Raw genomic sequence first — 13095 nt, forward strand, 5'->3', positions numbered from 1 at the left:
ATTGCACTCCCTCTAGCGTGTTTTCGGTCTTGAAGAAAAGGTGTTGCAGGTCCCGTTTAAGACGTGTAAACCATTTAAAAGTGCAATGTTCCTTACAGCCACAAGGCCTCATATTATAACGATGTGCGCACAGTACATAAACCATTAGTGCAGCTTCCCGTAACTAGTCACTCCGACAATCACGCTGCAACGCTCACCAAAGCTCCTTGGGCAGTTGCAAAGGTATGAGGTGCCCAGCGGTGTTGAGGAACTTCTCCGGCGTTACCCTCTTGAAAGCAGGGTGCTGCTGCTGCTGTTGTTGCTGCTGCTGCTGTGTCAAACCGGACTGGTTGCGGTCGTCGATGGTCATTGCCTGGAGAGGCGTGCCCAGCGTAACCATTCGCGGTGCGCTGCGCAGCATCCGCTGGTACTCGTAGAAGTCACGCGCGCTGCACAGAGGCGTCTCCACCTACAAACGGAAAGACAATCGTTACGAAACTGTGAGATTGATACCACCGCTACCTTCCAGTCAGGCCCGTAGCCAGGAATTTTTTTCGGGTGCACAACCCATTTCTTAGGGTTGAGGATGTCTCAAACATTGAAGTAATCACAGACCCCTTTGCTGGTTCATGTGTCGCTCAGCAACACCTTGAGTAAGTTTTCTAAACACAGCCACACAGAGAAAAAGGAACGTTAAGCGATGCAACATTTTATATTTCAAATATCAAAAAAACAAAGCTGGCCATTGCTACTCACAGGAAACAGCATAATGTTGAGAACTAGCACGGCACCTGAGCATGGCGTTCGAGATTAGACGGCTTCTGCGGCACGCTGAAAATCTTGGCGCACGTTGTCTGGGATTTCCATCATATTCGCTAACCACCAGCGGCCCATGTTATCACCTATGTAAAGGCCGTTAACATAAAAATTGGGCCATTACCAGCCCTGAGGCTTTACCATGACCACCTTCAATAGTATTCAACAGTCAAAACGTTTTCATAATGAAGTTGCACCCAGTGTAAAAATACCATTGCTATATATTTGTGTTCGCTATATACCAAGTTTTGACTGTGCTACCAATTCAGAACCGATTTAGTCAAAGTGAAAGTTCATTGCGGTTGATCTTTAACTTCTGTCACAGCAAGAAAAAAAGGCACAGGGGTATCCATACACCCACCTCATAGGTGTTGTTGAACTTGCTGTAGTCTACGAGGTACTCGGACGAATCCTTCTGGAAACGCACCAGCTGCTCGAAGCGGTGTCCCCATAGGAGCTCGGACGGCAGGTAAGAAGACCTGGCCTGGATGGACTGCCCCGTGGACTCGATGGTTCCCTCGAGGATGACCACAATCTCAAACTTCTCGCGCAGCACATCCTCGGCAGACATGTTGTAGAAGGGGCTGGTCTCGTTGATTTCGTGCACAATGGTGGCAGGCCAGATAAACAGGATGCTGTCTGTGCCCGCATCAAAGCGCACGTCCAGCTGGGTGTGGTAGTAGGGGATCACCTCACCCTCTGCAGTCACCTGGACAGACAGGAGGGTGCACATGTGTCACACAATGTGCACATTATCTCAAGAATATATACAGGGTGTCCTAGCTATCACGCAGCTCGATTAAAAAAAAAAAGAGGAACGGCGTTACGCGAAGCAAACCTAGTGCGTATTGTTTCCAGTACAGTGGAGTAGCCGCCAGTAATTTTTCCGTTACTGAGATTTAATTACCTAATTGTAATTAATTATCTAACTCGAGAAGTACTGTCCTAATTATCAAAGTGTCAATGAGAAAGTTGTAGAGCAACATGAAAAACTACCGATACAGCTTTCTGTTGCTCAATACGTGCAACATAAATGTGTTTTTCTGAGCGTGAAAGAAGCCCACAAATACACGCAAAGTGCCTCGAGCAGCCAGTCGCGCGGCAATTCTAGGGCACCAATACAAGAGTCAATACATAACAGGCTACCAGTCTCTACAACAGGATTCTTAGGCACGGTTGACAGAGATAGCGACTTACCTTCCTGCGGATGATCTGCGCCGAGATGGACGTGCCGATGATGTGCGACTTGCGCATGTCACCCACGCGGAACAGCAGGCAGAGCTTGCCGTCACGCAGGCACACGACGGCATTGCGCGAGAAGAGCAGTGTTTGCGAGCGCTTCTTGGGCCGCGACAACTTGGCGAACACGATGCCCGCCATGAAGCACTGGATCATGACGCCCGTGATGGACTGCATGCAGAGGATGAACACGGCCTCCGGGCACTCGGGCGTGATGGCACGACTGCCGTAGCCGATGGTGTGCTGCATGATGAACGATCATGATGAGAAATGATTTCTTCATTCATTCACTGTTTGGGAACCTGAAAGCCACGAACGTAAGCAGCGGCCGAGCCGCATCGTATACGTGTTCCGATGCCGTGTGTGTGAAGTCATATAGCCAGTGGCTTTTCAGTGTTTATGTGGGACTGTGGCTGCGAATATATGTCCTCCTGCAGCTGCTCTCGACTTCAATCATGTGTATATAGTCATGTTTCCCAGGACGGGACACCGCTCTCACCATATGTAATGTAAACAGAGAGCAATGTGATGGTCCTCTCTACCCTCGGGCAGCACACTTCCCAAGGATCGAGTAGTCTGGAGCCATAAACAACCCAATAAGCTTTTCTGTTGTGCCCTCTGGATCCTGCGTTCATCTATAACATAATTCATGCACTTTACCATATCCCAGAGCAGCAGATGGGGCTATCAGAGAGACACCATAGTGGAGAGCTTTAGATTAACTTTGACATGCCCATGGTACTCTGGAAAGTTTGATGAAGTAGCTGCAGATAGCTATCATTTCAAAAACAAATCACCCAATGCATAATATTGTGCACGAGGGATTTCCAGCACACTGAGTTTCTTGTCTTCCCCTCCCTCCAATCTTGACCCTTTGTATGAGGCCTTTGTATGAGAACTTCAGCATAGCACACTGTAACAGGTTCAAAAGGCTTGTTACCTGCGTCTCCAGGGAGAACAGAAATGCAGACGTGAATGAGGTGACTTCAACGATGCAAGGCGTCCACTCGCCCTCATGTGGGTCAAAGTCGCCGTGTGCAAACATGATGAGCCACCAGATGATGGCGAACACGAGCCAGCTCAGGATGAAGCCCATCGAAAAGACCATAAGGTTCCACCTCCACTGGATGTCCACCTGGGAGGAGCCAAGAGCACAGCAAAAGATTACGATACACCATTACAAGAATAAATTTTGTAATAAAGGGCTACAAACATTACATGAAAAATACTTTCCTGGAAATTCTTGACTACTCCACAAGAATGTTTCTTTTGTTGATCGTGTTTGATGACTATAAGCAGCATAAGGGCTACAGCGTGACATATGTGCTAGTTATAGTCATGTGCTTGGCTGTAAAAGACAAAAAGCTCGCCTCATGCCATGCACATCACACCACATGCTCTGCGCTACTATGACTCGCATGGTGCCAGAAGTGTGATGTGCTGCTTATTGCCCTCCTCCTAAAGGAGACGTCAGAACTCCAGTAGCCCTCACACCGAAGCCTACCCAATAGCCCATCTAGGAACAACATCGCTGCCGCTGCTTCACCGATTGATCCCTGTCCACCAACATATATGGCCATGTCGCAATTGTTAACCCAGTCAGTATGACAGACATACTGGAGGGCTACAAATTATTTTTACTACATTGAGTCTCTAATGGCACAACTAAATCTAAGTACTACATCAGCATTACTGCATAAGTGTGTACTCAATGTGTTAACACAAGTCTGAGATGGATTTATCCGTCTTCTGCCAGTTGTCAAGGATGAATGCCTTGTGTGTGTGTGACACGCCAAGACGGTGCTTAAACCTCTGATTGGGAATGCTCTCTCAACCAGGTGTTGCAAGCACGCCATTGTGTAGGGAGATCTGCAGGTTTTCAGCCACCCAGGGTTCCTCTATTTAAGCTGAAATCTCACAGTGCATGGCTGTTTTGGCAACCTGCCTCTTTTGAAAGGCAGCCACCTAAATGTCTGGGAATTGAGCCCAAGTGTTCAGCAGTTGAATGCGATGGCTCCAGTGCAACCTGGCACCTGGTTAGCAGTGAGTGAATTATACCGGCCACTCACCAGTGTTGTAAAGATGTCCTGCAGGTATCGCTGCGAGCGCTTGTAGACGTGCTCCTTGGAGAGGTTGACACTGCCATTCTTGAAGATGACCCTCTTGCGCACCCGACTTGGGATGATCTTGGCCTTCTGGTAGCGGACAACGGGCGAGTCCTCGGCGCCGTTGCCCCCATTGGCCGCTGAGTCGGCACATCGTGGGAAGCCGTTCAGCGACAGGTGCTTGGTCAGGATGCGCCTGCTGCTCGTGCTCGTCTCACCCTGTGCGAGAAGGTGAGCATTTCACACATATCATCATTTACATGCTGCAATATCCGCTGTACTTCAAAGCCTAGTGAAGAAGAAAGAGAGTCTTTCTAGCTTAGCACTATCAAATAGCCCACTCGTGGCTATGCGAATACAATACATTTTACAGCCTATTGCAAAAATGTGAAGGCCAGTCGGCAGTTGTCAACAATGGGCAGCTGGCCTTTAATTCAGCTTTATCTTTACTTTTTTTACAATAGGGTGTACAGTCGCATAAATCCAAACGCAAACAATTCTGAAAATACTCTAAAGTGTTGTTCCATTTCCAGCTTCAAGTGCATTTGTAACAGCTAGTGTAAGCTTAACTCAGACTCCAAAAGATGCACTTGTAACTATTCCATGCTTAGAAGCCATTAACAAGAAAAAAGTTATTTCCTGCGCATGCTTCAGTTTATGCCCGAGCCTCCATTAGTCAATTTAGTCCCATGATACTTGCCACAAATATTCATTTCTTTGATGCTGTCCACATAGAACTATACAGACAGGAACGCTGCACAGGGTAAATGCCCCCTAGCAATGTCAACAAGAAAGCACCCAGAACATAGCAGAGGATGAAAGGGCCACCAACAATGATGACATAGTAGTTTCTGGCCAAAATTACCCCTGGCTGCTCGATAAAAACCAGTTTTCATCGACTGTCCTTGGTAATTACACTTGACAATGCGACATTCTCAAGAGTGAATGAGCACCCTGCAACATTTATAAAAAATTTGCACCTTTACCCTTACAAAGCCCGATGTATCCTTATTGATATGCTGAATTCGATGCTAAAGATTCACCGACGATTATGATACTCCCTAAAAAAATTTGAGCGCAGCTCTATACATGTTTTCATTTCGCGATATATTGGCTGGCGCGGACAATCTGTCTCGTGCGGCACGTTGCAAACGGAGCGAAGTGTGGCGCGACTGCCTCGCTAATCGGCAGACCGCGAGAGGCAGCGCGGGGGTGGCGCGTGGGTGCGATTCACAGCAGCCGCCAAAGACAGACCTACACTCCTGCAGCGCTTTGTTTCCATACAGACGACGCGTGCTACTGTGGCGCGTCATCTCGTAGCACTCGTGCCCGCAATGCACGACTTCCGCGGCACTACGCATTTCTTCTCACGCTTTCGCCATACCCTCCTCCACCGCTTTCCACCTCGCGCTCTCATCGCGGTCACCGTCTTTCATCTCCCGCTGCGCTCCGCGTTCGCTTTCATCCTTTGCTGGGCTCGTTTGCTCGGTTACGAGGGACAACGTCGACGCACGCCGCAGGAACGGGTGCCTAAGAGCTGCGCTCTAAAAACTCCAATTTAAACTCTAGAAACCGAATGCAGAGCCCCCACTTGCGTTCTTGCTATGCTGGAAGGAGTTTTCAGTTGTGGATAGTTCAGCAAATTAGTCACTAAATAATAATTTACCCTATTAATTAATCTTTATCAAATATACATACCTAAATATATATACCAACACCAATATGCTCTTCTATGGCCAGAAATAAACTGTGACCAAGCTGCTCTAATTTTCTTCGATGTGAAATGGTGTTCGGGCTTTGTGGGGTTAAGGGTGTAACCACGTCAAGGGTGTCATGGCAGAACCACGTCGTATAAGGTCGTCCAGAATTTAAAGAGTACGGATTGCAAAAGACCAGTTTCCGACTCCCCCCTCCTCAGTCAGCCTATAGCCCACGCCAACCAATTCCGACCCTCCTGCTTTGGAAAGCAGCGGTGTCGTCAATCCGTCCCGGAAGCGTGACCTCGTTCGTACACACGGAAGGCGCGACACGTACCTGGTTACTGGGCGTCTCGTAGTCCGAGTCGCCGGCGACGCCCCCTCCGCCGGCCGCGTGGACGCCAGTGGCCCCGAGAGATGAGCTGCTGCCACGCCTGGCCATTCTCCATCTCGACGAACTTCATGGCCGGCCGCCGCCGCAGCCAGCAGCACGGCCCGCGCGACCCTCCCCTCCTGCCAGCACGGCCGTCGTGTTGCTCGTCACTGCGGTCACGTAGTTAGAGGCGTGCGTGTTGGCCGCCCTCCCTGCGTATACCACAAAGGGTGCAAAGAAACGTTAACCCTTTGTTCGGCCACATGTGTTCAAAATGTAGAGCGCTCCCCCCCCCCCCCCCCACCCCCCTCACTCTGGAGCCGTGCGCGCGACGGAAGACGGCGCGCTTCCACCCCGCTTTCTTCCCTTGCGTGCGCGAGATTGAGCCGCCATCTCCGGCTCGCCGTTGCACGCTTCACTCGCACATACAGCATGCGGCGGCGATTTTATCACCCCTGGACTTTATGGGAACCTCACGGCAACGCCGACGGCAGAAATGCGCCTGGATCGTGTCCATATAATTGCTATCGCAATAAAACATAAGAAAGAAATCGTTCCCGCGAAAGTCTTCGGACTCAAGGGACTCAAAGTTAGCGCCCTGGGTTAGGCCCATTATTAACTAGCGGTAACAATCGCTGTCACGAACGCATTCACGAAACGGTTCTGAAAGTTACTCAATCTCGTGATACGTCCCTTGTTAGCAAGGGATGTCAGTCGCAAGGAACGACTTCATAAAAAGGATATGAAAGTTAGCCCGTGCTATAGGTCCTTTTCAAACAAGCGTCAGTAATCAAGGGTTACCATGAAGGTCTTCGGGAAAAGGGAGTGAAAGTTAGCACCGTTTTATAACTTTTGGTAACATGAGGTAACAATTGCTGCCAGTAGGTCTTCACGAAATGCTCACTCCCTATTTTGCCCATCGTTAACAAGCAGTAACAATCGTTGCCCTGGAGTGTTTAAAGCTAGGTTAGGCCCTTTTTTTAGCAAGCGGCAACAATCGTCAGGAAAGTCTTCACCAAAAAAAAAAAAGTGTGAAATTTAATCCTGTGAACAATCAATCAACCGCTGGGGCGAAGGTCTTCAGAGAAAGTGTGCGAAATTGAAATGTTAGACACTTTATTAACAAGCAGCAACAATCACTACCGAGAAGGTCTTCGAAAAAGGGCGTGAAAGCTAGCCCTGTGTCACAGCCCTGTTAACAAGCACACAACAATCGCTGCCACAAATTAGTTTGCACGCTTCGCGGACCGTTGTCACCACAACAGCAATATCAAACGAGTTGTTTCCCTTTCGACGCTCTACATGGGTTTACGCTTTACGGAGCTGTTGTTTCCGAGTTCAAACGAACTCTCAAAGCTTGTCTGCGCGGACATCCCCTTTGAGAAGCACTGGGATTAAACTGCACCGCTCGCTTGACGTAGTCTTTAAGGGTATACCCTTTTCGGCCGCACTTTTCTCTAGCACTAATTGTCATCATCATATTCACCAAAAAAGTCGCAGTCTCGCCCGAAATGCGAAGCATCGATTGCAATAGAAAATTAGTACACAGCTATACGAAGTAAGGATAGTAGTATTATCGACCGTATAAACTTAGAAACAATCGTTTGCTACCTGAATTAACAAGCAGCGCGCACAAGCAAACATGAACACATCACACTCGATGACCGCGGACACTTGCTGTCAGAGCGCTGGCGTGAGCAAGCGCGGTTGCAGCAGCGAGCGAGGTGACCTACGTGCTGTCTATTGCTTCAACGGAAACTGAGCAGCGAAAACACAGCGCGCTCAAAGGTATGAGCCGTCTACAGATCGCTCTCAAGATAGGACGCACGCGACCACGCCAAGTACTCGATTGTTGGCGGAATAGAAGCCGCACCCCCTCCCTCCTGCGCAGCCTCCCCACTTTCCTCCTATCGCGCGCGAGATTGAGCCGCGATCGCCAGTTTCCCTCGCGCGCTTTCACTCGCACCTGCATGCAGCATACGGCGCGAGGCGACGACTTTATTGCCGTTCGACTTTATACGGAACCTCACGGCGGCGACGGCAGAAATGCGCCTGGAGTGTCCATTTAATTGCTATCGCAAAAGTTTTAAGCTTCTGCACTATTTACAGTGCAGTCTTGTTACACGTGAATACGTATCTTTGAAAGGAAATGCGCGCTAAAGTGTTGGATGATTGTTACGGTACAATGATGCACCAGAAAAGATGCAAATTCAGTCTCGGGAAAGACTACTTATTGGAGAGTCAAAAGGGTTTGCCTGAAAAGTGCTCACGTGTATTTATGTTTATTAGCAGACAACACAAAGAAGAGGAACATGAAAGCTTGAGCGCAAACTACCAATTGCTTTGGCCTACGTTTCAATAAAACAGTTGGTAGTTTGCGCTCAAGCTTTCGTGTTCCTTCTCTTTGTGTTTGTTTCCCGTCTAACGCAAAAAGTATCAGTGCTTAATAATGAACCAACTAGGCCCGCAAGATGCTGTGCTCAGCTATATATACAAGCGCTGACAATTTTTGTAACTCAAAAATCAAGTAGGTTCTGAATATTCTCATGGTCTGTGCGCAGAGATCGGAACATCCGTAAAATACTTGCTTAATTCGCGCTAAGAAAATCAAGAAAAAAATCGTAATTTCAGCCGGCTTCTTCCCTTCGAACAACCTCTCGGAAGCTGTCACGTATGCATACCGTTTCTTCCCCCTTAGTCCCCAGAAGCCGCGGTCAGCTGGCTGAAGGCGAGTCTCTGAAGATCATGCCGCGCAAGTGATGTCCAAGACTACGGTGCACAGCGTTGCCGACGCCTTCGGTAGATCTGCTTCCGCCTATGCTTCGCCTCCCTGCTGTGCAACTTCTGACGGCGGTTGTTTCCTGGCAGCCGTCGTCCAAGTAATCTGCTTGGCGGGTTTTGCAAGACCGGAAGGACGGGTCGAAAAGGGACGCCTCTCGGATATCAATCAGGCTTTGCAGGTCTGCGCTCCGATTTCGCTGCGAGTTCTACAGAGCAATATCTGGGCAACTTTCTGGCCGCTGGTAGAAGCGTTCTGCAAAGATGGGTGGTAGAAAGGGGGAAGGGAGGGTCCAGGTGTTATCACACTGCTAAGCTTCGTCGCCCTTATTCTTAAAAAAAAAAAACAAAAAAAAAAAAAAAAACGTCACAGGTCTGCGCGGCACGCGCAGCATAGTCACAGCGTAAGTTGGACCACACACTTCAGGGTCTTCGCGGCGAAGTCTTTTCGCGTTATTTTCACGAGAACGATCTGAACTGTCCGCCCGGCGTCGACGGCGAGCTGGGGTTTGCGCTGCTATGGTCCCTAGAATATTCATATCCATATCCGCTCTCTGCACAGCGGTCTGCTGAGCCCCATGTTGCCTGGTTGCAGCAGCGCGCGTAGCTCTACAATTCGTTACGGATTACCGGGTTACAGGATTCATGGATAGCAGTAGCTGGTAACGACATCTTGTGACGCTTTAAATTTGTCCAACTACAACGCGCTAAAACGAATTTTCCGTCGCGCGAGTGTTCTCGTAAAAGGAAAATCATAAAAAGACTCCCCTCCCCGTTAAAGACTATGTTCATACCTATGGTTTAGACCAGCAGTAAAGTAGAATATATGGCAGTACACTGCAGTTATTAGTTTTGTGTTCACTCTGGCTAAACTTCTTTCACAGGATGCAGCGTTACGGATGCCACACGCCTCACCGGTAACCCGGTATCCCGGAAATTAATACTAATACGGCTGTGTTCCCATGCTCGCCACAGACAGCAAAGCAGACGACTAAGCCGGACAGCGGCCATCTTAAGTCTCGTTCCAATTCTGATGAAGAAGTCAAAGAAGACAGCTTCGCGCAGACAGCATCGAAGTCAGAAACGATGCAAGCTACGTTGGTGCCCCAAGCAAGATAGCGGCTTAGCAGAAGGTTTGGAAACTCGACGGAAAGGTCGTCTGCGACTCTGGACACATGAAAATGTAGCCACACTTTCCTATGCGTTTAATGTATAAGTCACGTCGTGTTTTTCATAGGTTCCAACGCGCAAAGAGTTAAAACACAGAAACACTATGTGCGTTCCATAGCTTTTTCGTGTCAACGCGAGGTGGCGTCACGTCACAGCTAGAGGCGCCTTCCCATCGTCTTCTAGACGGTTCCAGACGAGTTCCATTACTTGGGCTCGAAGCTGTCTCCTTAGCTGTCTACGTAGACTGTCTCCGACGCTGGCCAGAATTGGAACACACCCTACGCTCGAGGCGCCTTCCCATCGTCTTCTAGACGGTTCCAGACGCGTTCCATTACTTGGGCTCGAAGCTGTCTCCTTAGCTGTCTACGTAGACTGTCTCCGACGCTGGCCAGAATTGGAACACACCCTACGCTCACGGACAAGCTAAAGCTTTCTACATTGTTTCGACGGTGACCAATGTTTAGCGGAAACATAGTTTTGTTAACAAAGAAACCACTATCCCGAAGAAAAAAGGTCGCAATTTATTAGCCCGAAGGGCGAAGCATTGACAGTGATAGTGAAATATTAGAATATAGAGTTTTTGCGTCTCCAGTATCCCGGTATAGGCGATGGCCTTTGCGTAACACCGGATTACCGGACGCTGCTAGCGACATCTTGTAACGCTTCATCTAACCACAATGCCTTATTGAGACGTTTTCGCGTTCCACGAATGTTTCGCTATCCGCCGTGTTGAAGGATAATATTTGAAAGAAAAACTCTTGCTTTCAAGTGTTCTTTACACGTCGTCTTACGCTATAGCGGAGTTTGTCGCAATTTATTTAGATTTGAACAATGCTTTAAACTACACGATTGGCATGATGCTGGAGCTAAAGGTAGAAAAAGAAAATGTGCCTGACTTGGCTCCTAACGCCGTCATATCACAGGAAACACCTAATAACAACACAACAAGCACTATTCTGATCATCTTCCGAAATACAATTCTGATCGTCTTTCGAAAAATATCAGATGAACCGTCGTCTGTAATATTAATTAAGGGAAGTTACTGTTCAAGCGCTCGTAATTTGGCATTTTAATAAATAGTTTGCTCTTGTCTTTTTTTGTATTAAATTCCTGCTGATGAAAGAGTATGTGTACTTAGCTGCAGTGTTGGTGCACAAGAACAGTGTCTTTGCATTGCTTTAATGCAAAGGTTAACTCCCCCCCTGCACGCGTCCAGCCCCACCAGTCCAACGTGTGCCTTCAGTGCTCTGTTCACACTGTCATTACAATTCAGGAGGTGGCTCGAGGTCAAATTTTCCTGATTAATAAAAACACTCTGTCATTGCCTTGTATTTATTCATTCACTCTTAAACCACTTCGAGTAAAACGTTGAAGAGATAAACATCGTCATCATCCTTGGTGTCCTTATTATTAAAATTATTAGGCATTTTACTTGCTGTTGGATTCCTCTGGCTAAAGCAAGGAAATTGCATATTATGCAAAGCGCTTGCTCCCCCCCCCCTCCCCCACAATAATACTCCCCCCCAGTGGCAGAGATCCTGGGTGCGCTACTGCTTCTATTGTTGCACATACTATTGCACCCTGCACGCTACATCACTCTATAAAAAGTTTGCACCCCCTGGGGCTTATCTTATTCCGCAACAATAACGCCATCTGCTATGCCTTCGTTTCCTTTCTTGAAAAAGTTGGAGGACGCTTTAAGTTTCGCCTTAAGAGTGGAACGCGATAGCATTCAAAGATGCCTGGCTGCTTATCAGGCTTTTGTTTCTCGGATATTCAAATTACAATCCGACGCTATCACGTCTGTAGGTTGTGGTTAAGTCGTACTTTACGATTTTTCTGAGGGATTTTACTTTGAGAAATTCAACTTTTGCTCACTAACGCCTTGCGCCACCTCGCGCACGGTCGGGGTGGTTCGGAATGATGTGGTTCGGCATGGTTATTTCCGCCAACGACGCCTGCGCTTACGCCGACACCGACGCCAGATTTTCTGCGACACGGGGCCCTTAACGCTATCGCGTTAAAACTCGGCGCTCGCTAATTATTGTTGTGGTACAAGTCTCACAGGGTGCAAACACTTCAGGAGTGTAAACTGACACATCGGGGCACATCGGTGATAGATAGCTGTCAAAATCGCACTCCACTGCGCACGCGCAGTGAGCTTGCGGTCACGTCGCGTGAACAGACCGTACCAAATAGAAACTGTGCATAACACAACGACGCAAAACGGGTCGATCACAGAGCTCAGCGTGTGGGTCTCAAGCACTGGCGCTCTGCGCACCCTTGAAAAATTACGGTGTCATTGTGCTCCGTATACACAAGAAAGCAAACGAGCGCAAGTATAAGTGTGACTGCACTCGTTAAAAGAATTTCCACCCTTTGGGGCTTACTTTGCCCCACAACAAGAATCGTCATTTGCCTTGTCCGCGTTTCCTTCCCTGAAAACTCTGTGTTCGCTACTCACCTCTCGAGAATGCTACGTTGATAAAGCGCATGCCGTTCGTGACCTGGAAGTACCGGGCGCGCAGCGTTGAAGGAGATGCGCGCAAGATAGGTGACGATTATAGTATTGATGGACAAGATATAAGCTCCCCAAGGGTGCAAACTTAGAGTGCGTCGTATGATGAGAAGAAGCGCACTCCAGAAAGTGCCAAAATTAGTGAAGTGTCAAAGAGCACCCCTACGATGCAGTTTAAAAAAAAAAATTGTTACACGCGCCTTTGTAGAGTAATATTATGTTCCACATCTCAACGACCACCACCATTTGCCCTTCTGCTTTTTTTTCCCTCCTCCCGGTACTGTGTGACTATACTGCCTTTCCCTCGGGAACACAGAGAACGCGAGCAGCGTTCCCGCAACAGGAAGGACCCGGTGCAAAGCGCCAACGGAAGGGAGTTCCCTCAAGCACGATCCCGGAGCAGCGGGACGAAATTCGCAC

The 13095-nt window shown here is 48.4% G+C and overlaps 1 protein-coding gene across 1 annotated transcript in view; it reads right to left on the reverse strand.

Moving 5' to 3' along the window:
- LOC119453094 (ATP-sensitive inward rectifier potassium channel 12-like) overlaps positions 1–13095 on the reverse strand; it is a 33367-nt gene that overhangs the window by 7291 nt on the left and 12981 nt on the right. Inside the window, 8 exon segments of the mRNA XM_049667537.1 lie at positions 198–448; positions 1157–1504; positions 1993–2277; positions 2975–3169; positions 4104–4358; positions 6174–6239; positions 6241–6421; positions 8891–9243. Of these exon segments, the coding sequence (XP_049523494.1) occupies positions 198–448; positions 1157–1504; positions 1993–2277; positions 2975–3169; positions 4104–4358; positions 6174–6239; positions 6241–6300 (1460 nt within the window). The 5' untranslated portion in view covers positions 6301–6421; positions 8891–9243.

This window comes from Dermacentor silvarum, chromosome 5 (assembly GCF_013339745.2).
Source record: "Dermacentor silvarum isolate Dsil-2018 chromosome 5, BIME_Dsil_1.4, whole genome shotgun sequence".
NCBI classification, from domain to species: Eukaryota; Metazoa; Arthropoda; class Arachnida; order Ixodida; family Ixodidae; genus Dermacentor; species Dermacentor silvarum.